The sequence below is a fragment of the Oncorhynchus kisutch genome, linkage group LG27 (genome assembly GCF_002021735.2).
Source record: "Oncorhynchus kisutch isolate 150728-3 linkage group LG27, Okis_V2, whole genome shotgun sequence".
NCBI lineage: Eukaryota > Metazoa > Chordata > Actinopteri > Salmoniformes > Salmonidae > Oncorhynchus > Oncorhynchus kisutch.
This window is the reverse complement of record NC_034200.2, coordinates 11,422,716-11,446,241: the sequence shown is the minus strand read 5'-3', so window position 1 is coordinate 11,446,241 and position 23,526 is coordinate 11,422,716. Positions and strand designations below refer to the sequence as shown.

At 46.4% G+C, this 23,526-nt stretch overlaps 1 protein-coding gene across 1 annotated transcript in view; it reads right to left on the bottom strand.

Moving 5' to 3' along the window:
* chd8 (chromodomain helicase DNA binding protein 8) overlaps positions 1–23,007 on the bottom strand; it is a 28,192-nt gene extending 5,185 nt beyond the window's left edge. The window contains exons 1-33 of the mRNA XM_020462491.2: positions 22,875–23,007; positions 21,901–22,171; positions 20,780–21,810; positions 18,623–18,892; positions 18,395–18,505; positions 17,778–18,277; positions 17,567–17,681; positions 17,119–17,340; positions 16,962–17,030; positions 16,787–16,842; positions 16,520–16,637; positions 16,292–16,375; positions 15,755–15,892; positions 15,513–15,634; positions 11,281–11,524; positions 10,921–11,097; positions 9,975–10,217; positions 9,707–9,866; positions 9,277–9,487; positions 4,380–4,575; positions 4,084–4,254; positions 3,680–3,973; positions 3,372–3,592; positions 3,008–3,210; positions 2,657–2,813; positions 2,489–2,578; positions 2,289–2,392; positions 2,039–2,162; positions 1,820–1,895; positions 1,460–1,734; positions 1,038–1,267; positions 229–894; positions 15–127 (exon numbers count right to left, since the gene is read on the bottom strand). Coding sequence (XP_020318080.1) covers positions 15–127; positions 229–894; positions 1,038–1,267; positions 1,460–1,734; positions 1,820–1,895; positions 2,039–2,162; positions 2,289–2,392; positions 2,489–2,578; positions 2,657–2,813; positions 3,008–3,210; positions 3,372–3,592; positions 3,680–3,973; positions 4,084–4,254; positions 4,380–4,575; positions 9,277–9,487; positions 9,707–9,866; positions 9,975–10,217; positions 10,921–11,097; positions 11,281–11,524; positions 15,513–15,634; positions 15,755–15,892; positions 16,292–16,375; positions 16,520–16,637; positions 16,787–16,842; positions 16,962–17,030; positions 17,119–17,340; positions 17,567–17,681; positions 17,778–18,277; positions 18,395–18,505; positions 18,623–18,892; positions 20,780–21,709 — 6,690 coding nt within the window. The 5' untranslated portion in view covers positions 21,710–21,810; positions 21,901–22,171; positions 22,875–23,007. The remainder of the gene's footprint in view (positions 1–14; positions 128–228; positions 895–1,037; positions 1,268–1,459; positions 1,735–1,819; positions 1,896–2,038; positions 2,163–2,288; positions 2,393–2,488; positions 2,579–2,656; positions 2,814–3,007; positions 3,211–3,371; positions 3,593–3,679; positions 3,974–4,083; positions 4,255–4,379; positions 4,576–9,276; positions 9,488–9,706; positions 9,867–9,974; positions 10,218–10,920; positions 11,098–11,280; positions 11,525–15,512; positions 15,635–15,754; positions 15,893–16,291; positions 16,376–16,519; positions 16,638–16,786; positions 16,843–16,961; positions 17,031–17,118; positions 17,341–17,566; positions 17,682–17,777; positions 18,278–18,394; positions 18,506–18,622; positions 18,893–20,779; positions 21,811–21,900; positions 22,172–22,874) is intronic.
* Between the last annotated feature and the right edge of the window lie 519 nt (positions 23,008–23,526).

Here is a 23,526-nt window from a genome sequence, read left to right as displayed (position 1 = left end):
CCTCCCCTACATACCTTGGGCCAGTCAACCCTGAAGGGGTCAGTGAGGGACTCCGGTGGCGCGCCATCTTGAGATGGAGTCATTGAGAGCAAGCTGTTCTCTCCATCTTCCTCCATCTTCAGAGCAGCTGAAAACAGGAAATAAATATATTTACAAAAAGTGTGTTCTACCCGTGTTGTCTTAACTCAATCCTCACACTCTTCTAGATTCCTCTTAGCCATTACTCACCTCTCTCCCTCTCTGCGTCGCTGTCCACACTGTCGTCAGAGCTTTCTGATCGCCGGGAAGAGGTAGACGAGCCTGAATCAGAGTCTGAATCCAAATCAGACATCCCTCCTTCTCCACTTTCTCCGCCTTTCCTTCCTCCACTTCTCGGGCCCCTCCCCCTGCTCTTCTTCCAGCCCAAGCCGGTGCGGTCACGTCCCTTCCCATCAGGGCGAGAGAGGGGTGTGGTCTGTGTATCAGAGTGGCCGAGAGCCTCAGAAGCTCCAAGGAGGCCGGACTCCCTGTTCAGTCCCTCCTCCTCCTTGACGGCGGAGCACTCCTCTGCCTGTGGTTGGCGGAGGGGACTGGCAGGGGCGGGCTGGTTCTGCTGGATCTCGAGGTAGTCGTGGCGGGCTTGACTGAAGGAGAACTGCGGGTCGGAGAAGACCGAAAGCTCGGTGCGGCTGACGCCGTGGAGGGCGGCACCCAGCATGAGTTCCCGGTCGTGGGCCGGAGTGCTCCACCAGACAGGAAGCTCGGAGCTGAGTGGGGCCAGCAGCAGGCTCTCCTCCATGGAGGGGTGGGGCAGGACACGCTCACGAAGACGGCGCAGCAGACTGATGCGGTACAGGGTGCGAGAGGCCCGCTCCTCGGTGATGGGGGCCATAGACTGCCCGAAATCTGACGGGTCTGGGGAGGGAGAGAGGGTTAGGGATCGGTGTCTCTCAAAATCAACCCACATATCCAACACCATGCTCTATTATATTTGACCGCGTCAAGGGATTACACTTCTCAATATCCTGTATTTAATAATGCTGTGATGCGGTTCTGACCTTCTCCGCGGGCGGGCCGCAGGTTGCACACCCTCCGGCACATGGCCATGAAACAGCGGAAGTAGCGACTCAGACTCTCGTCCGTCTTCTTGTCCAGACGGGCGAAGGTCCGGAAGCGGGCCCATTCCAGTTTAGCATCCTCCCCCTCTTGGGCATTTGGCTCTTTTATCCTCTCGACACCGAACGTGGACACCACACGGTAGAAATCACACTCCTCTCTACGGGTCCACCTAGGAGAGAAAGTCAAGACACACAAGACAGATGGTTAAAATAGTGGAACACTTAAAACCCACTCAGAGTCTTATACCAGATAATTGTGTAAGGTTACAGCATACGGACACATTAAACAAACACAACAACTGTACCTCAGATTCAGGACACATATGCTTGCAGAGTTAATAGTTGAGGGTAGTAGTTGGTACCTCTGTTGGCGTTCCTGGCGTGCAATCTCCTTCAGCTTACTGGCCTGCTCACACCTCCTGCGCTTGCGGTCGCCCTTCTCTGCTGCCTCCACCTTCAGCTGCTCTCTCTTGTAGCTGCGCTGGTATGCGGTGATCAGACGCCGGAGCCGCGCAGTAAGTGACGAGCTGGTCGGCCACTCACAGGCTCCTGACAGGCCAGAAGGCGGTCCCTTGGTTTTAACAGGCCCCGGCTTGTCATCGACACAGATATCGTCACCCATGTTCATGGAGTCAGCCTGGGGGAGAGGGATTAACATGAACATAAAAGCAATATTTTCTAACCAAAATCAATCTACGAGAATATTAAGTACGGATTCACACCTCCTCGTACAGGTCTTTGGTGTGCCTTGACGCAGGCTTGAACTCTGGGTCTTCAGAATACTTGTCATCGTCTCCTCTGGGAGGGGGGGGGGCAAAAACAAAGTCTCAGCCACCAATTTGTCAAGTTAATGGGGGTGAGGCCAGCTCTAAAGAGTTTAGTGATATAAAGTTAGCGGGTTGTTCAGCAAAGTGCTAATAAGGTTAGCTTGCGTAGCTCACCCGTCTCCCAGCTCTGCGTCTGCAGAGTGCTGCTCCGCATCAATGGCCTGGTCGTCAGGGCGACCAGCTCTCTCCAGGAAACAGAGACAATCGTCGGCGCGCATGGTGGTGTACATCTCATACCCTGGAGCAACAAGACAGGAGTTACTACAAACACTCTCACTAAAAACACCCAGCACCACATTCCTACTGATAAACAAAGGTATTCTGACAAGTAAACAAAACACCTAAAGACTTTGAAAATGCAGACCGTGTTTGAAGACACCGACGAGGAGGGAGCGGTCTGCCTCTGTATCCCACCAGCCTGATGGCACCTCCTGCTGCTCCATCTCAGGCATCCAGATGTCAATATCCCTACGAGGACACAGACAGATTCAGTATGTGTGTGTGTGTGTGTGTGTGTGTAGATATGCATGTAGCAAGTAATGAGTCATTTTAATAGGGTGATACCTGGCATCGGCTCCTCTCAGCACAGAATCAGCGTGTTCTCCAATGACTTCCTGTCTCAGGTAGTACAGCATACGCACTCTCAGCAACACCCTGAAGACAAGGAAAGGGTTAATGCTCTGATACTGTGCACAAACACTTCAGTCCTCTCTAGGGTGAAAACACACGGACTTGTTGCACTGGTGCTTGAGATGTTTGCGGTAGCTGTCGTCCAGAAGCAGGGAGTCGGGGTTGTACTTGCGGATCCATTCCACCTTCTGAACGTCAAATGAGCTCTGGGCCTTCACCCTCTTCCCCTTCCTGCCCCGAGGAACAGGGATGGACAGACCTAGAAACACATTGGCACATTTAACTCAAAACCCTGGAAGGCAACGCTAAAGACAGAGAAAATACATCAACACAAACATGTAAACAGTTACCCAAAACAGAGCAAGAAACATTTCGACAATGGGTGGATGGAGGTTGTAAGACACATTCACAGAGTGGTCGAAGAGTGTGTGGTTCTATAACGGTCATACATACCAGAGTGGTTGAGGAGTGTGTGTGGTTCCCGGCCATTCTCTGGGGGGGTGATGAGCTCCCAGATGAAACTCTTGATGTTCTCGTCGCCACGGTAATGCAGCAGGCAGAAGACAAGGATGACCCTGCAGATGGTCTCCACGTCACGCTCCCCGAGGCGCCGCTTACAGCGTGCATGAGACAGGATGTCCCGCCAGCGCCCCCACCTGGACAAGCACAGGAGGTGGCAGAGTGAGAAAGGAGACCTCGGCACAATAGCGTGGAGCTTGCTTTGGTAGAAAATCCGGTCATAACTTTACTCTCACATGTGTATTGTAACTACACCTGTCCAGAAAAAAACCTCTAGGCCCTAGTCAGGTCCACCTACCCGTAAACAAGAAGGTGTTTCTCCACACGGAAGCAATCGGTGCGGCCATAGCCATTTCCGGTGTGGCGCTCGGAGCGCCTTGAGGACCGGGACTGCCGGGAATTGGCGGGCGGGTACTCTTCGTCGCTGTCGGGGTCAGAGATCTCCCCGCCCTCGCCCCTCAGGGTAGCGAACTGACGGGTCTGCTTCCTTACTCTGGGTGTGTCAATCACCAGAGTGTTCTACAGGGAGGATGGGAGAAAAATGAGCTTTTCACAAAACACATTGAGAAAGGTAGTGCGCACACAGAATGGAGCCCTTCACATTACCTTCCTATTCATGGAATCAAAGTCTATGTCTGCCCTCTTGGCCCATTTCTGCCAGAACTCGGGGTCGTCCAGGGCGATGTCGGTCCTGTTTTCGGTGGCCACGAAGCTGGCCTTGGAGAAGGTGGAGCCCTTGCCCTCGCTCTCGATGGTGATGGTGGTTGCTCTCCTCTGGAGAATCTGGTCAATGTCCTCCTCGCAGAACTTGGAGCCCTCGTCCTCCTCGTCCATGATGGCAGCATATGCCCCCTTCCTCAAGAGGTCCTCGATCTCCTTCTTAGAGAACTGCTGGATTTGCTGAGAAGCGGTTGGAAGAAGAGATATTAACCAGATGGTTGGCATCCAAACAAACCGCAGGCTTAAAAATAATATAGTACGTAAGTAAATAATATTTTGGGCCTCCTTACTCCGTTGACGTTGCTCTCCTTGTTGCCACTCATGCTCTGCAGTACAGCCCGGTCCAGACCCAGTTTGAGGCTAGCCTTGTCCAACATCTCCCTCTCATAGGAGTTCCTGGTGATCAGACGGTACACCTTCACCGCCTTGGACTGGCCGATACGGTGACACCGCGCCTGAGCCTGTTGAGAGAAGGCAGGGTTAGTACAATCAGATGCTATTTGTACAGCGTGGTAAGGGAATTAGGATGAAACAATAGAAGAACCCAGACAAAAGAGGGAGCCTGAGGTCAAAGGTCAGACATCACCTGCAAATCATTCTGAGGGTTCCAGTCTGAGTCAAAGATGACGCAGGTGTCAGCAGCAGTCAGGTTGATGCCCAGGCCTCCAGCCCGGGTACACAACAGGAAGACGAAACGGTCCGAGTCTGGTTTGCTGAAGCGATCAATGGCTGCCTGACGCAGGTTCCCTCTCACTCTGCCATCAATACGCTCGTACAGGTATCTGGGCAGAACAATGATAAAGGCAACCACTTACTCATCACAACAAAATCTAGTTTTTAAATCAACATGCCCATCTCTCTTGTTGATGAGGTAGTCTATCTACAGCTCCATAGAGGGGTTGGTTGTTAAGCAACAAAACTGACATGCACAACTATGGGGAAAAACAGACAGGGTTGGCTTAGATTGTTGTCAACATGAAAAATTGTTTACATCTCCAATATTTATTGAAAACATAAATACAGGACTAAGATCGAATCCTACTACACCGACTCGGAGGCTCGTCGGATGTGCCAGGGCTTGCAAACTATCACGGATTACAAAGGGAAGCCCAGCCACAAACTGCACAGTGACGTGAGCCTACCAGATGAGCTAAATGCCTTCTATGTTCACTTCAAGAGTAGCAACACTGAACCATGCATAAGAGCACCAGCTGTTGCGGACGACTGTGATCCCGCTCTCCGTAGCCGATATGAGTAAGACCTTTAAAACCGGTTAACATTCAAGTCTGCAGGGCCAGATGGATAAACAGGATGCCTACTCAGAGCATGTGCTGACCAGCTGGCAAGTGTCTTCACTGACATTTTCAACCGCTCCCTGACCCATTCTGTGATACCTACATGTTTCAAGCAGACCACAAGGGTTGGACGATATAGTAGTAAATCAACTATGTCTGACAGACATCGTTGATGGCAACAATGTGGTGAGGTGACAGACGATAGTTGGTATACATTTTTTTTTTATAGACGATATAACCTATTTGAACATGACTTGCACCGCCGGAGTCAGGAAGCTCACAACATTGCAGCTCACAGCCAGGTGTCACACCAAATGACCTACCTATTCCTATTTGCCTAAGCAGATCTTTCATGATCAACTTTCAAATTAATCCAGGCCAGTAACAGAGTTCTCTCTCAGAAACTTGTTTGTGAATAGCCTAAATAAAATCATGATATTATAATAATAAAGAGAACCAACAAATGCAAGATAGAATAATTTAATGGGAAGTTTAAACAAACCTTAAGTTTCTGGCCTCCACCTAACCAAAGTTTTAGAAGAAATCAAGTGTGCTGCCAGAAAATCCCTGTAAACCAGAGACCATAATATAGTCCTACACTAGGCTACAGTCAATCAAATTTGCAGTAAACGTTACTTGTACAAGTTTAACTTCTAAACAGACATTTATATTATCGTGGAAGTGTATATTCATATCCTTGAATTGCACAACGGGCATAACATAAGCTCCCACAGCAGCACTTTCGATAAGCGGGAAATTTTTAAAAAAATAAACAAGAAATTAACCAAATAAATTACAGTGCAAATAAATGTAAGGAACACCACTGAATATTCTAGCCTACATTTATTTCAAATTAAGACGCATCTGTGAATACAGGCTTTGAAAATTAAACAACTAAAATGTGCGATGAAAAAACAAATTTGGACTATTTTTTTTTTCATTATATGAACCTCCCTAAGGTAACAATATTGCCTGCTATAGGCCTACTGAAAACACGTACAGACGGAACGCCTTTTGCACCGCTGCATCGGAGGGCGACGTTGGCCAAGAGCAGAAAGCAACCCTCATTCCCTCTCCACCATGCCAGTGGGTCATCATCTCCTCCGATAACATCTTAAGGTAGGTTGGATGTGAGCTCTGCGCTCGCCTAGTGTTGTGCACTGATAATGACCGTTTGCTTAACTCTCCCAAGAAGACTGCCCAGTGAAATTGTCTGAAAATCACCTTTGAAAAGGGTCTCGTATCACACTGTAGGCCTACAACGTTTGGTTCCAAGTCACCATTCAAAGTTATCGGTGCCACATATCATCATATAAATTGGCTTATATTTATTTATACTGAACAAAAAATGTATTAGGCCCTAATCTATGCATTTCACATGACTAGGCAGGGGCATGGCCATAAGCCCACCGACTTGGGAGCTAGTCCCACCCCCTGGGGAGTTTGGCTGGGCCTATCAGAATACATTTCTTTCCCCACAAAAGGGCTTAATTACAGACAGAAATACTCTTCAGTTTCATCAGCTGTCCGTCCGGGTGGCTCATCTCAGATGATCTCTCAGGTTTAGAAGCTGGATGGGGAGGTCCTGGGCTGGCGTGGTTGCACGTGGTCTGCGGTTGTTAGGCTGGTTGGAGGTGCTGCCAAATTCTAACAACGTTGGAGGCGGCAGATGGTATAGAAATTAACATTAAATTATCTGGAAACGGCTCTGGTGGACATACCTGCATTCAGCAGGCCAATTGCATGCGCTCTCAAAACGTGAGGCATCTGTGGCATTGTGTTGTGTGACCTTTCATTGTCCCCAGCACAAGGTGCATCTGTGTAATGATTATGCCATTTAATCAGATTCTTGATATGTCACACCTGGCAGGTGGAAGGATTATCTTGGCATAGGAGAAATAAGCTTTTTGTGCATATGGAAAACTTTTTAGGTCCTTTATTTCAGCTCAGGAAACACTTTACATGTTGAATTTATATTTTTGTTCAGTATAGTTATTTATTTGCACACAAGAAAATACACTATTGGTATGATGATTTCCACATCGTAGTCTAATGATTAGACTTTATTTTAATTTTTTTAAATCTACATTTTTTTGGGTGGTTTGTATGACAGGCTGCATTACAGCTTGCTTAATGTGTTGCTAGGCAACGGAACGAGCGCTTCCCCCTGCCCCGGATAAATAAAGACGATACAATAGTATATCAACAATGTTGGGACAGGTCGATGGGACGATGTGTCATTCCAGACATCGCTCAACCCTACAGACAACCATAGTCCCTGTTCCCAAGAATGTCAAGGTAACCTGGCTAAATGACGTAGTACATTAGTAGTACATACACATCTGCAGCCATGAAATGCTTTGAAAAGGCTAGTCATGGCTCACATCAACATCATCCCAGATACCCTGGACCCACTCAATCTACAGATGACACACACTATTGCACTCCACACGGCCCTTTCCCACCTAGAGAAAAGGAACACCTACGTGAGAATGCTGTTCATTGACGACAGCTCAGCGTTCAACACCATAGCGGCCCTCCAAGGTCATCACTAAGCTAAGGACCCTGGGACAGAACACCTCCCTCTGCAACTGGATCCTGGACTTCCTGACAGGCAGCCCCCAGGTGGAGGGTAGATAACACCACATCAGTCACGCTGACCCTCAACACGGGGTCCCCTCAGGGGTGTGTGCTTAGTCCCCTCCTGTACTCCCTGTACACCCACGACTGCGTGGCCACGCACGACTCCAACACCCTCATTAAGTTTGTTGACGACAAGACCGTGGTAGGCCTGATCACCAACGATGATGAGACAGCCTATAGGGAAGAGGTCAGAGACCTGGCCGTGTGGTGCCAGGACAATAACCTCTCCCTCAACAAGACAAAGGAACGGATCGTAGACTAGAGGAAAATGAGGGCTGAGCACACACCCCATTCACATCAACAGGGCTGTAGTGGAGCGGGTCGAGAGCGTCAAGTTCGTTGGAATCCACATCACTAATAACCTTTCAGGGTCCAAACACACCAACACAGTTGTGAAGAGGGTACGACAATGCTTCTTCCTCCTCAGGCGGCTGAAAAGATTTAGCATGGGACCTCATTTCCTCAAAAAGTTCAACAGCTGCATAATCGAGAGCAATAATCTGGTTGTGTCACAGCCTGGTATGGCAACTGCCCGGCATCTGACCGCAAGGCGCTAGAGGGTAGTGCGTACGGCCCAGTACATCACTGAGGCCAAGCTTCCTTCCATCCAGGACCTCTATACCAGGCGGTGTCAGAGGAAGGCCATAAAAATGGTCAAAGACTCCAGCCACCCAAGTCATACTGTTCTCTCTGCTACCGCATGGCAAGTAGTACCGGAGCGCCAAGTCTGGGACCAAAAGGCTCCTAAACAGCTTCCACCCCCAAGCCATGACTGCTGAACAGTTACCCAAATGACTACCCACACTACTTGTATTCTATTTTATTTTATTTTTTGCACTGACTCGATGTACACACACAACATTGACACCACACACACACACACAATCCTTCACACACACTGCTGCTACTCTGTTTATTATCACTTTACCCCTACCTACGTGTACATATTACCCCATTCCCTGCATATTGACTCTGTACCAGTACCCCTTGTATATAGCCTCGTTATGTCTTACCATTTTTCCTTTCATTTATTTAGTACATTTTACTTAATTATATATATATTTTTTTACTGGATTGTTGTTTAAGGCCTCATAAGTAAGCATTTCCCAGTTGTCCCACCTAACCATCTTAAGATGAATGCACTAACTAAGTCGCTCTGGATAAGAGCGTCTGCTAAATTACTCAAATGTAAATGTCTACACCTGTTGTATTCAACGCATGTGATGAATACAATTTGATATTAAATACATTTGCATATTTGTCTCAAACACATCATTACAGTTGGTTAGCTAGCTAGTGAATTCTAGCCCTATTAGCATAAACATCAGTCAAAACAAGACAAGGTATCAAGAACAACCTAAACTAGCTGAAATGAGCCACTTATGATTCACAACATGGCAGCTCCTCTTCATTGTTGCTAGCTATCTGGCTAGCCAGAATCACAACACATCTGCCCCATTGAATTGCGGGCATCGTTTTCTTGACGTTGTCAGCTAACCCGACTATACCTCTTCTTGATGAGGCAGTCAATCTAGACCTTCATACCTCTTGTTGATGAGGTAGTCCTCCAGGATGTCCAGGCAGCGCACCATCTGGGAGAAGATGAGCACCTTGTGTCCCCCGGCCTTCAGGCGAGGCAGCAGTTTGTCCAGCAGGACCAGCTTGCCTGCAGATCTCACCAGGGCCTGCAGGTGGAAGTCTGGCACCATGGGGTCGTACACCTCCCTCAGCTCAGCCACAATAGACTCCTCCGCCCCTGGACAGAAAGGAGGACGGGGGTTATTATATTAACATCCAGGGAATGGTATGAAGACAGGAGTTTTCCATGATGGGTTGTACTGATGTTAGTTCAACAGAACCTGTGGTAAGTCGCAGGTGATAGCAGGCTAGCTGCATTAAGAGGATATGCTATTGGGGTTGTGTTTTTGAAGGAGGAAGGGTATTGACGTGTAGTGTAGTGTTGGGTTTGAGGTACCTGTGATGAGGTAGGGGTGGTTGCAGCACTTGCGCAGCTCCATCATGGTGTTGAGCAGATTGGGGACGTTGCTGTTGCTGGTTGCCCCCATGCTGAGGAAACTAAAGTTCCTCTCTAGGATGGCCCGGTAGTATTTCTTCTGCACATCTGTCAGCTCCACCTGTGTATTGATCTTGATGGTTATGGTCCATTCCGAAAAAAAATAATATAATGCTCATATACAAGGTCACCTTGGTTATATGGTGCAACATTATGCATAAAATCTTACCTCAATGATGGTCTCCTGTTTTGGCGCCAAGTTCTTCTCCACATCCTCTTTGAGTCTGCGCAGCATCATAGGCTTCAGAATAGCTTGGAGCTTCTGGACCTGCTCCTCTGTTTTGAGGTCTCCAAAGTCACGTAAGAACTCGGACTCCGAGGAGAACTGAGCTGGCTCAAGAAAGTGCAGCAGACTGAAGAGCTCCTCCACTGTGTTCTGGAGGGGAGTGCCTGTCAGAAGCACCTTATGCTCCTGAGAACCAGGGAGGACAGGAACAGAGTGGAGCGGAAGAGAGAGAATGAAGAAGGGGTGAGTGGCAAAACAGGAGAGGGAGTCATTCTGTCGCTTCCACAAAAGACCAACGTTGTCACATCACAAGTAATACATTTGTCCCCCTGTCCCTTAGGCCTCAATTTAAAATCAGATCGAGCGTTAACCCGCATTGGAGGAAATCTTGCATAGTGGCCGTTTTGGTGGTGCAACTGCGGTAAGAGCTGACAAATCGGTAAGCGGCTGCTCGTGTGTCACCAACCACTCCCTTCCTTATTATCCCTACTGCGCTAAAAGTTTAATACGCCGATAGTTGACACTTTCTATCGTTGGCGGAAATAACCACAAGTTCACGCATGTTGTCAAGTTAATTTGAATGATGGGGGGGTTAAAGCCTATCAGTCTAATCGAGGTGTAGTAGGCAATAGAACATCACACATTTGGGTGTTTGAACTTGTAACACGGCTGTATTAACTTCTGCACGGGATTTGTCAGATATTAAGTCGGGGGTGGTTTGGTTGCATCCAATAGCAGTGTTCGCAATAAGGTAACGCAAGGAGCTGCTTGTGGATTTGACAGATCTATCGCAGTTCCACCTCCGACACGCCAAAACAACCGCTACGGAGATGTCGGCTAGCATGGATCTGACAGAATCTAGCCCTTAGAATATCTCATGAACACTCACCAGGTCCAGCATCTTGAGGCTGTCCAGCAGCTTGCAGTTGCGGTTCTTGAGGCGGTGGGCTTCGTCAATGATCACACAGCGCCAGGAGATCTCCCTCAGCTCAGGGCAGTCGGACAGAATCATCTCAAACGTCGTGATCAGGGCTTCAAATTTATATGCCCCTGGGATCAGATGGTCCTACAGAGAAAATGTAATACAACACTAGTTAGAGGAGCTAGATGACGATGTACCAAGAATCGTATAATCTGAACACGAGAGAATCAATGTCTTCCAACAGGTCCTACTGCAGAATAACACTAGTACTCAACCACTGTAATCCATTCTTCTGTTCCATAAACAGAATGCAAGACAGACACACACCTTGTCGTCCTTGCAGTACATCTCGTACTGCTGGATCATCTGCCTGCTGGCCAGGCTGCCGTGGTAGACGATGGCATTCATGTCAGTCCAGGTGGCGAACTCCCTCTCCCAGTTGGTGATGGTGGAGAGGGGAGCGATGACCAGGAAGGGGCCTTGGACCCCGGCACCAAGCACCTCAGACAGCAGAGATATGGACTGGATGGTCTTCCCTAGACCCATCTCATCGGCCAGGATACAGTTCTGCCTGTAGGGCGAGAAGATGTGTCAATACATTGGCAATACAAGTGCGCACGCACACACAGCAAAAAAATACACGTCCTCTGTCAACTGCATTCATTTTCAGCAAACTTAACATGTGTAAATATTTGTATGAACATAAGATTCAACAACTGAGACAAACTGAACAGGTAACACAGATATGTGACGCGCAGTAATGGAATAATGTGTCCCTAAACAAAGGGGGGGGGGGGTCAAAAATCAAAATTAACAGTCAGTATCTGGTGTGGCCACCAGCTGCATTAAGTACTGCAGTGCATCTCCTCCTCATGGACTGCACCAGTTCTTGCTGTGAGATGTTCTCACTCTTCCACCAAGGCACCTGCAAGTTCCCGGACATTTCTGGGGGGGAGGGGGAATGGCCCTAGCCCTCACCCGCCGATCCAACAGGTCCCAGACGTGCTCAATGGGATTGAGATCCGGGCTCTTCGCTGGCCATGGAAGAACACTGACATTTCTGTCTTGCAGGAAATCACACACAGAACGAGCAGTATGGCTGGTGGCATTGTCATGCTGGAGTGTCATGTCAAGATGAGCCTGCAGGAAGGGTACCACATGAGGGAGGAGGATGTCTTCCCTGTAACGCACAGCATTGAGATTGACTGCAATGGCAACAAGCGCAGTCCGGTGATGCTGTGAAACACCGCCTCAGACCATGACAGACCCTCCACCTCCAAATTGATCCCACTCCAGAATACAGGACTCTGTGTAATGCTCATTCCTTTGACGATAATCACGAATCCGACCATCACCCCCGGTGAGACAAAACCGCGACTCGCCGTTAAAGAGCACTTTTTGCCAGTCCCGTCTGGTCCAGCGACGTTCGGGTTTGTGCCCATAGGCGATATGGTTGCCGGTGATGTCTGGTGAGGACCTGCCTTACAAGACCTCAGTCCAGCCTCTCTCAGCCTATTGCGGACAGTCTGAGCACAGATAAAGGGATTGTGCGTTCCTGGTGTACCTCGGGCAGTTAATGTTGCCAGCCTGTAGTTGTCCCACAGGTGTGATGTTCAGATCTACCGATCCTGTGCAGGTGTTGTTACATGTGGTCTGCCACTGCGAGGATGATCAGCTGTCCATCCTGTCTCCCTGTAGCACTGTCTTAGGCGTCTCACAGTACGGACATTGCAATTTATTGCCCTCGCCACATCTGCAGTCCTCATGCCTCCTTGCAGCATGCCTAAGGCAAGTTCACACAGATGAGCAGGGACCCTGGGCATCTTTCTTTTGGTGTTTTTTTTAGAGTCAGTAGAAAGGCCTCTTTAGTGTCCTACATTTTCATAACTGTGACCTTAATTGCCTACCATCTATAAGCTGTTAGTGTCTTAAAACCTTTTAGGGCTAGGCGTCCCGCAAACTTCCGGTGATACTGGAGGGAGAACAATTCAAATAAATAATCATAAAAATTATGGATATGAAACATTTAGGTACATACGAGTGTCATATCGGTTGAAAGCATAAATTCTTGTTAACCTAACCGCACTGTCCGATTTACAGTAGCTAATACAGCGAAAACATGCCATGCGATTGTTTGAGGACGGTGCCCCACAAAATATTTTTCCACTGACACAGGTTTCATAAATAGCGATTTAAATATTCACTTTTTGAAAATCTTCCTCTGATTTGTCATCCAAAGGGTCCCAGCTATAACAACATAGTGACTTTTTCCCAAAAGTCAGTTTAGTTGGCGCCATGAGTAATCCACTCGTTCAACATGCAGAGAAAGGATTCTGAAAATCTACCCCTAAACTGTTTCAACAAGTCAAAATAAATTTCTATTTACTCTTCAGATACCCTAAATGTAATCAAACAATCATATTACTTACAGAAAGTATGAAACCGATTTTAGCAGGTGCGTCCTATCTTCATGGTGCACGCAAACACGAATTTCCAAGACTGTCCTTCTACTTAAATTGTTATTTATTTTTCTTTTTTTTACTTTACAAGCCTGAAACCTTGAACATAGACTGCTGACACCCTATTGAAGTCATAGGAATTGCATACAGGGAGCTAATTTTCAGTATGACCTTATACTTGCCATTTTAAGAGGATGGTCCATCAAAAAAAAAAAAAAAAAAAATAAATAAAAAAATTCGGGTTGGTTTTTCTTTGGATTTTCTCCTACCATATGTATTGTTATATTCTCCTACATTATTTTAACATTTCTACAAACTTCAAAAAGTGTTTTCTTTCCAATGGTACCAATTACATGCATATCCTGGCTTCAGGGCCTGAGCAAAAGGCAGTTTACTTTGGGCTCATCATTCAGGCGGAAAATTTGGGGAAAAAGGGGCCTAGCCCTATTTATTAAAACGACTGTTCCACAGGTGCATGTTCATTAATTGTTTATGGTTTATTTAACAAGCATGGGAAATCTTTGAAAGAAAGGGTCCTGAGAAAGGGACATTTCTTTTTTTGCTGAGTAGACAGACCAGTAAAAAGTTTGGACATTACTCATTCATGGGTTTTTCTTAATTTTTACATTGTAGAATATTAGTGAAGACATGAAAACTATGAAATAACACATATGGAATCATGTAATAACCAAGTGTTACATCAAAATATATTTGAGATTTGATGATCTTCAAAGTAGTAACCCTTTGCCTTGATGACAGCTTTACACACTCTTGGCATTCTCTCAACAGTCCTGAAGGAGTTCCCACATATGCTTAGCGCTTGTTGGCTGCTTTTCCTTCACTGCGGTCCAACTCATCCCAAATTGGGTTGAGGTTGGGTGATTGTGGAGGCCAGGTCATCTGATGCAACACTCCATCACTCTCCTTCTTGGTCAAATAGCCGTTACACAGCCAGGAAGTGTGTTGGGTCATTGTCCTGTTGAAAAACAAATGATAGCGCAAACCAGATGGGATGGTGTATAGCTGCAGAATGCTGTGGTAGCCATGCTGGTTAAATGTGCCTTGAATTTTAAATACGGTAGAATCCACACATGCAGAGATCATCCGTTCACCTACTCTGCATCTCATGAGTAGCTTGACAGTCAGAACAACAACAAACAAAAAAAAAAAAATATATATATATATATATATATATATATATATATATTTGGACACAGACAAATTTCCACCGGTCTAATGTCCATTGCTCGTGTTTCTTGGCCCAAGCAAGTCTCTTCTTCTTATTGGTGTCCTTTAGTAGTGGTTTCTTTGCAGCAATTCGACCATGAAGGCCTGATTCACGCAGTCTTCTCTGAACAGTTGATGATGATGTGTCTGTTACTTGCACTTATTTGGGCTGCAATTTCTGAGGCTTGTAACTAATGAACATATCCTCTGCAGCAGAGGTAACTCTGGGTCTTCCATTCCTGTGGCAGTCCTCATGAGAGCCAGTTTCATCATAGCGCCCGATGGTTTATGCAACTGCACTTGAAGAAATGTTCAAAGTTCTTGAAATTTTCCACATTGACTGACCTTCGTGTCTTAACGTAATGACGGACTGTCATTTCTCTGTTATTTGAGCTGTTCTTGCCATAATATGGACTTGGTCTTATACCAAATAGGGCTATCTTCTGTATACCAACCCTACCTTGTCACAACACAACTGATTGTCTCGAACACATTAAAGAAAGAAATTCCACAAATTAACTTTTAACAAGGCACACATGTTAATTGAAATGCATTCCAGGTGACTACCTCATGAAGCTGGTTGAGAGAATGCCAAGAGTGTGCAAAGGGCGGCTATTTTGATGAATCTCAAATATATTTTGATTTGCCTGACACTTTTTTGGTTACTACATGATTCCACGCGTTATTTTATAGTTGATTTCTTTACTATTATTCTACAATGTAGAAAATAGTAAAAATAAAGAAAAACTCTGGAATAAGTAGGTGTGTCCAAACTTTTGACTGGTACTGAATGCATGTGTGTATGCATGCATGCATGTAAATAATGGGATATGAAATGCATTCAAAAGCACATAAAGAAATGTCAGTCAGTACCGGTTGTACCAGTTGAAGAGCAGCCAGTTGACTCCCTCTAGCTGGTATTCTCGAAGTACGTTCCCACTCTTGTACTCTCTGAATTCCTCCAGCTTCTTCCATGCAGCCGCTTGGGGTCGGGGCTAATGAGATGAGTGAATGGTTTAGACTGAGGACATAGGAGACTAGAGCAGTGGCACTCACATGGAACGTGGCAAACACACACAACTAGTGAATACCCACACACAGCATCTGACACTCACCGTTCTCTTGAGCTGAGGTTGGCGGTCCTGGATCTTCCTAAACTCCACCACCTTGTCCTCATCCACATCCTCCCTCAGCTCCCAGGTGGCGTCTTCATAGGGCAGAGAGCACCACTTCACCAAGTAATACACCACCGGCTAAGGAGACACAATACACTTTAAGAGACATTTTTTTATTTTATTTTACCTTTATTTAACCAGGCAAGTCAGTTAAGAACAAATTCTTATCTTCAATGACGGCCTAGGAACAGTGGGTTAACTGCCTATTCAGGGGCAGAACGACAGATTTGTACCTTGTCATCTCGGGGGTTTGAACTTGCAACCTTCCGGTTACTAGTCCAACGCTCTAACCACTAGGCTACCCTGCCGCCCCAACCCAGAAGTCATCCTGACTCTGAATTTTCACAATGAGATCAATTCGTGGTTTAAATTCATGGTGACAGATTTCAAGATTTGTCCTTGAGAAATCAGAATTTAGTCCGGCAGGAGTGCTGCATCCTCACAGATTTCAGAGGCATGGTGTGGGACTTCTCTCACCTCTCCATTGTCCTTGTCCACACTGTTGGATTCATCCAGGATCCGATCCACCTCCACATAGTCTGGGTTGAAGGGCTCCTCCTCCTGGGGACAGGGGCACAGAAAGGAGAAGAAACAAAAGAGACACCGACTATGATCCCTGTAGTTCATCTCTATACACATTCCAATCTACTTGTCAAATCGGAGGGCTACCACTTTTCTGTGAAAGAGGCCATAGCATTCCCTTACCTCCTGTAAGAGGAGTCTCATCTGTGCGTGTTTGATCTTGAATCTCTTCAGCTTCTGGTGGATCCTCTTGTCTCTCTCCAGCTGCTCCAGAGTGGCCCACTCACAGTGCATATAGGAGCTGAGAGCGGGAACAGGAGGGTTGAGGGGTTAGCTATGGATACTCCAAACAATTTAATGGATCCCACATCAGTATTTTGGTCAATAGACCGTAATAAGGGATTAGCACACCAAAGTGTAATGAACATAAGGAAAGAGAGTGACACTTACTAGTTCTTATATTTGACAAAGAATTCCTCAGCATTAATATAATGTCCTGGAGACACCTTTAAAATAGGGAGAGAGGTACAAAGATACATAATGATTTGCAACTTCTTAAAATCATCAAAGTCGATAAATACTAACAATTAAAAGAAGAAATAAATAGCACAGTAAGCACACTCACCTCCTTCTTAGTTAGCCTCATGGACAAGACTTTGTCGACAATTGCTGCATCTTCCTCGTTGGGGTTTTCCTGTGACACATATACATGTGTGTTATACAGCTGTCATTTGCATGTGATAAACAAAACAGCCAAAAACTTGATTAGATCTCCCACTCACCACAAAGAACTGCATGCTGGAAAGGCCATCCCCGTCCAACTGCAGCTCCTGTTTGAGCTGTTCTCCCATCAGCTGCCCCGCGGCCCCTCCGGTAATGGACGCCACCGCTGCCGTCGTGGTTACGTCCACGTCCTCCTCCGGCTCATCCTCGTCGTCAGTGATTTTGATGTCCAAGTCCTCCGTGTACTTCTTCCTCTTCACCTGACGGTTAGAGCGCCTCTTCTGGTGGGGGTGGGGGGGGGATGACATGCAAACAAGTAAGACATCAGTCAGGAAGTTTAAGACAAACAGCCAGTACAACACTGAACATATTATGTTCCTAAAATGTCAAATCAGGGATGTGCGTTTATTGAATTGGCATTTACGAAGTGGTGATAGATTTAGAGATCATAAATAAAAGTGGTTGTGTTGTGTGTAGGTGTGTGTCAGTAGGAGGGATGTGTCTCACTGCTAACATGTCCTCCTCCAGGGCCTTAGAGGGAGAGGCAGGGCTCAAGTCCCCATCAGAGTGGTCTGAGGATGCATTCCTCTTCCTCTTCTTACCCCCCACTAGAGTGATCGTACTGGGGCGAGAGAGAGAGGATGAGAAAGATGATCAGTTTCGAAAAATAGATATAACACTCAAAGTTAAATGACAAAACTGCTCCTAACAAACTCACTTGATCTTTGCCTTGCTTTTGCTTTTGCTGCCGCTGGTTCCAGCCACCCCTACAGGTGTCCCTACAGCAGCTCCACCTGCTGCCTTGGCCTTGCCTTTCTTCTCAGCACAAGCCATGCCCTTCCCCCCCACCCCTGGTGGGCTTTTCTTCTTACTACCGCCTCCTCCCCCCTTCTTCTTGGCTCCAGGTGTGCCAGTGGTCGTTGCAGCAGCCCCTTTGTCAGCAGCCTTCTGTCCAGGAGGCAGTTCGTCCTGGTTGAGGACTCGTGGAATGTTCCTCTCTCCCCGGGCCTTTGCTCTGGCAATGGCCTCGGCCACAATGCGGTTGGCCTTCTCCTGCTTGCCCAGGGTCTCCACACGCCGTACAGGCTCCTGGGCCTTAGCTAGCCGTATCCCTGTTGATGCCATGGTGGTGGTGGTGGAAGGGGCAGAGCCAGCAGCCGAGGTGTTGATGACCTTCACTACGGAGACGGTACCGCCTGCTGTGGAGGTGGTGCTCATCTGGGGAAAGAAATGGATGAGTTAAGAGTGAGAGAGAAAAAAAAGGAAAAATACTGACTAGTGAGATGTGCAATTCAGGACTACATATATTGAGACATGAGGCATGTGTGTGTGTACCTGTGGTTGCAGCAGCAGTTTGAGGGGCATGGCCAGTCTCTGTCCACCTTGCCCCTGGGAGATCTGAACCACCTGTGGGCTGCTACCTTGCCCTCCAGACACCAGCTGAAACTGCAGGACAGAGACAGTTCAAGTTACAGATCAAAGTCTTCATAGAACAGGTCAGCATTTCTGATTAGTTAAATGAGGATCATTTTGTAATGACTAATTCAGGCCACTCCTCCTTACCTTGGGTCCCCCCTGTTGGTTGGGTTGCTGCTGCACTTGCAGCTGGATGGTAAGTACTTTAGGCTGCGCCCCCGTCTGCCCTGCCCTGGCCTGGGTGAGAGCAGCCAGCTGACCCCCTTGGAGGACCAGCTTCCCTGGGAGGTTACCCAACACCAGCCTCTGCTGCTGGCCCTGCTGCAGCTGACCCGATCCACCCACCGTCACAGCACTCCCCTGGGTCGTGCCACCATGGGGCTGTTGCAGCACCAGGGTAATCCTCTTAGCTTCACCCTGAGGTGAGAGCAATTATCAATTAGAAATGAGAAGATGTTGATTAAATTACAAATGTACGATCTTGAGACCTGAGGTGGAGACCAGGTCACTGTATTCCTGACGAGAGGTCGACCGATTAATTGGAATGGCCGATTAATTAGGGCCGAATTCAAGTTTTCATAACAATCGGATATCTGTATTTTTGGACACAGATTTGGCCGATTTGGCTTTATTTAATCTATATTTATCTAGGCCAGTCCGTTAAGAACACATTCTTACTTTCAATGACGGCCTAGGAACGGTGGGTTAACTGCCTCGTTCAGGGGCAGAACGACAGATTTTTACCTTGTCAGCTCAGGGGATTCAATCTTGCAACCTTACAGTTAACTAGTCCAACGCTCTAACCACCTGCCTCTCATTGCACTCCACGAGGAGCCTGCCTGTTACACAAATGCAGTAGAAGCCAAAATAAGTTGCTAGCTAGCATTAAACTTATCTTATAAAAAAACAATCAAGCAATCAAAATCACTAGTTAACTACACATGGCTGATGATATTACTAGTTTATCTAGCGTGTCCTGCGTTGCATATAATGGATGCGGTGCATATCGTTGCTCCAATGTGTACCTAACCCTAAACATCAATGCCTTCATTAAAATCAATACACAGAAGTATATATTTTTAAACCTGCATATTCAGCTAAAAGAAATCCAGGTTATCAGGCAATATTAACCAGGTGAAATTGTCACTTCTCTTGCGTTCATTGCACGCAGAGTCAGTGTATATGCAACAGTTTGGGCTGCCTAATTAGCCAGAATTTTACGTAATTATGACATAACATTGAAGGTTGTGCAATGTAACAGGAATATTTAGACTGATGGATGCCACCTGTTAGATAAAACACGTAACGGTTCCGTATTTCACTGAAAGAATAAACGTCTTGTTTTCGAGATGATCGTTTCCAGAATCAGCCATATTAAATTACCTAAGGCTCGTATTTCTGTGTGTTATCATGTTATAACTAAGTCTATGATTAGATAGAGCAGTCTGACTGAGCGGTGGTAGGCACCAGCAGGCTCGTAAGCATTCATTCAAACAGCACTTTTGTGGTTCTGCCAGCAGCTGTTTATGACTTCATGCCTATCAACTCCCGATATTAGGCTCGTGTAACCAATGTGAAATGGCTAGCTAGTTAGCAGGGTGCGCGCTAATAGCGTTTCAATCGTCACTCGCTCTGAGACTTGGAGTAGTTGTTTCCCTTGCTCTGCATGGGTAACGCTGCTTTGAGGGTGGCTGTTGTCGTTGTGTTCCTGGTTCGAGCCCAGGGAGGAGTGAGGAGAGGGACGGGAGCTATACTGTTACACTGGCAATACTAAAGTGCCTATAAGAACATCCAATAGTCAAAGGTTAATGAAATACAAATGGTATAGAGAGAAATAGTCCTATAATTCCTATAATAACTACAACCTAAAACTTCTTACCTGGGAATATTGAAGACTCATGTTAAAAGGAACCACCAGCTTTCATATGTACTCATGTTCTGAGCAAGGAACTTAAATGTTAGCTTTCTTACATGGCACATATTGCACTTTTTACTTCTCCCACACTTTGTTTTTGCATTATTTAAACCAAAATGAACATGTTTCATTATTTATTTGAGGATAAATTGATTTTATTGATGTATTATATTAAGTTAAAATAAGTGTTCATTCAGTATTGTTGTAATTGTCATTATTACAAATAAAAAAATGTTACAAAAATCGACCGATTAATCGGCAGCGGCTTTTTTTGGTCCTCCAATAATCGGTATCGGCGTTGACAAATCATAATCGGCCGACCTCTATTCCGGACTACTCAAAACATAGCATTTGATCATTCTGATGGTAAGGTCAAAAGGCAGTCTTACCTGCTGTGGTACTGTAGTGAGGGTAACCCCTTGTGGTCGTACTGAAGTGGTGCCTGTAGCAGTGGCGGTAACCTGTGTTTGCATGGTAGACTGCAGCTGCACCTGTGTCTGGGGTTGTAGCTGGATTTGCTGCGATTGGGCAAGCTGGGCCTGCGGTATTTGCATCTGGACAGTTTGCGTCTGGCCCTGGGGCATGGAGATCAACTGCACCTGTTTCAGGGGTCCGTTGGGCGACTGAACTAGTCTCTGTATCCCAGTCCCCACCTTCACCGGTCCCTGCCCAGGAGACGCTTGGTTCAGGACCGTTCCCCCAGACAGTATCTGCATGCCAGGCCTAAGTTGGGTTCCAGACAGTACCCTGGCAAAAGTGACCTTCCCCGCTTGAGAGCCTGTCCCAGGAACAGTCTGCAGCACCTGTGCATGCCCCCCAGGTCCTTTCAGGATGACGATCTTGGAGCCTCCCTGCCCCCCGGCCTGCTGGGTGATGGCAGCTAGCTGCTGAGGAGTAAGCTGCTGTGCGATCTGTGTGAGCTGCTGTGTGGTGAATTGTTGTGTTGTGATCTGTTGTGTGGTGCCAGCAGAGCTATTGACAGTCAGAGGTGAGCCCAGCAGGACTGTGGCTGCCCGACTAGTGTTACTGGCTACAGAGAGTGTTGTCTGAGGTACTGTTGAAGCGATTGAAACAGTCTGAGGGAGGGCAAATGGGACGGAGGCCTGCTGCTGCACAGGGACTGGGTCTGGGATTATTGGAGCTGCGACTGGTGTGCAGAGAGCTGGGGTGGGTTCATAGGGGGGGTCAATCTGCCCCAGAGCCAGTTTCAGAGCCTCCTCCACAGGGTCTGAGGAACCCTGGGTGAAGGCATCGCCTGGCAGAGCATCCAGGTTGAACAGCGGCGTATCATCAAAGAGGTCCATGATGGGGTCTGCCATGTTGCCCAGTCCACAGAAGATATAGAGAACAAAACAGCCTTGCTCTCAGTCAGAAAAGACAGGGAATCCAGAAAACTGCCCAGAATGTGCACTTTAAAAAACTATTGGAAAAACAAAAAATTATTTTAAATTAATCCAAGATCATCAATATTATTCTGAGTACACATATCAATAACATATAATTCACTTACTAAAATTGGTTTCAGTCCAGTGCAGAGAATTGACTTGGCCTTCGTCTGTGTATCCTCCAATGACAAATATTGGAGTGGTGGTGTAGATGGTGGGGAAAATGAGCTAGATACAAGAGAAAGACGCTCAGGGAAGAGGAGAGTCCCCCTGTTTCTCCACTTCTTCCTCACCCCTTTCCTCTTCCTTGTTTTCAGTGCCTATTTCTCTCCTCTGCGCTGTGTGTAATGATGGGATGGATGCCCATCTGCGAGATCATTTGCTGATGTCTCTTTGCTAAAGCAGAAAAGGAGAAGATAAAGACTTAGCTTAACCAGGAAAAAGTGGTTAAGCTAAAACTGCTCTCTTGGTGAGGTGAAATGGTCTGAATTGTCATGTGGTAGCTAGCTAGTAACGTTAGCTAGCTAGTTAGTTGGTTAACTAGTTAGCCATCTAGCTACCTATAACAACAAACACTTGTGGCTTCTGTTTTTTCTTGAATCAAACATGCCTTCATTATTATCATAGACCATTTTAAAAGCAGTATTTGTATGGAAATTAATAGTTTAAATGGCAAGTGGGAGAAACCCATCTGTCTATACATGATCAGGCGTTTCTGACAGTGTTGTTCTCGGCAAAACGGTTACAGAGATAACGTTAGCATTGAATGGCTATTGGCATTGCATAACCCACATAAGGCGGTTTTGGGATTAAAATCTATTTCAAAAGGTATATAAATAACTACTGCAATATGTCAGTCAATAACTAACATCTTCATAATTTACTGCATACCATCCACTCTTTCAATCTCATCAACAAACCGGACCAAACCAAAGCAACGTGCCACAATAACCATACCAGCCTGTCTACGATCAGACACGGGTAAGGCCGCAATGGCATTTGGGATGGACTTCGTCTGTTATTCATTTAAAAAAATACCGCCTAATAACCATCCACTGCCTCGACTCTCTGAGTTATCATTTCGGGGTGCTACATTTACCTTTGCATCGACACACATGGCTTTCTCCGTCTCACAACACTGTACGATTACAGGAAACGGCCAGGAAAGAGCAGGAACTAACGTTCTTGCCAGCGAAAACGTTGAAACTGTACCCCTCGAATACCATCCGCTTGACTATCATTGGTCTGAATGTACACTAGTCGGCAGCCTTCCTACAAGGCATTGGTTAAAATGGATTGTCCATCATCCAATGAAAGAAATCCTGGGCGGAAGACAGTAATGGACGTAGTTAGGTTGAGAAAACAATAAATGCGGCCTAGTTGGGACAATTTGGCTCAGCAGTCCTACGCGTTGGATTTTGCTGTCAAACCAGCAGCTGAGTTTACTGCATGTTAAACTTGAAAACGATTTTAAGATATGTCGTATATTCCATAAATCATTTCTCTATCTATGGTGTTTTTTTGCAAACCATCAAACAATGTGCCCTCATAGTCTTACATTTTCAGACTCTACAAAAAGGAGACCATGTTTGCTCACTCACACATTGTTGAACCCATATTTAAAAGTGTAGCTATGCCCAGACCAGAGATGCTATACTTATTTTAAAAAACGTTTCATTTTATTTTCATAGGCATTTTTACAGGCTAAATAAAAACTGAAATGCACCATGGCTTATGGGGCTCCCGAGTGG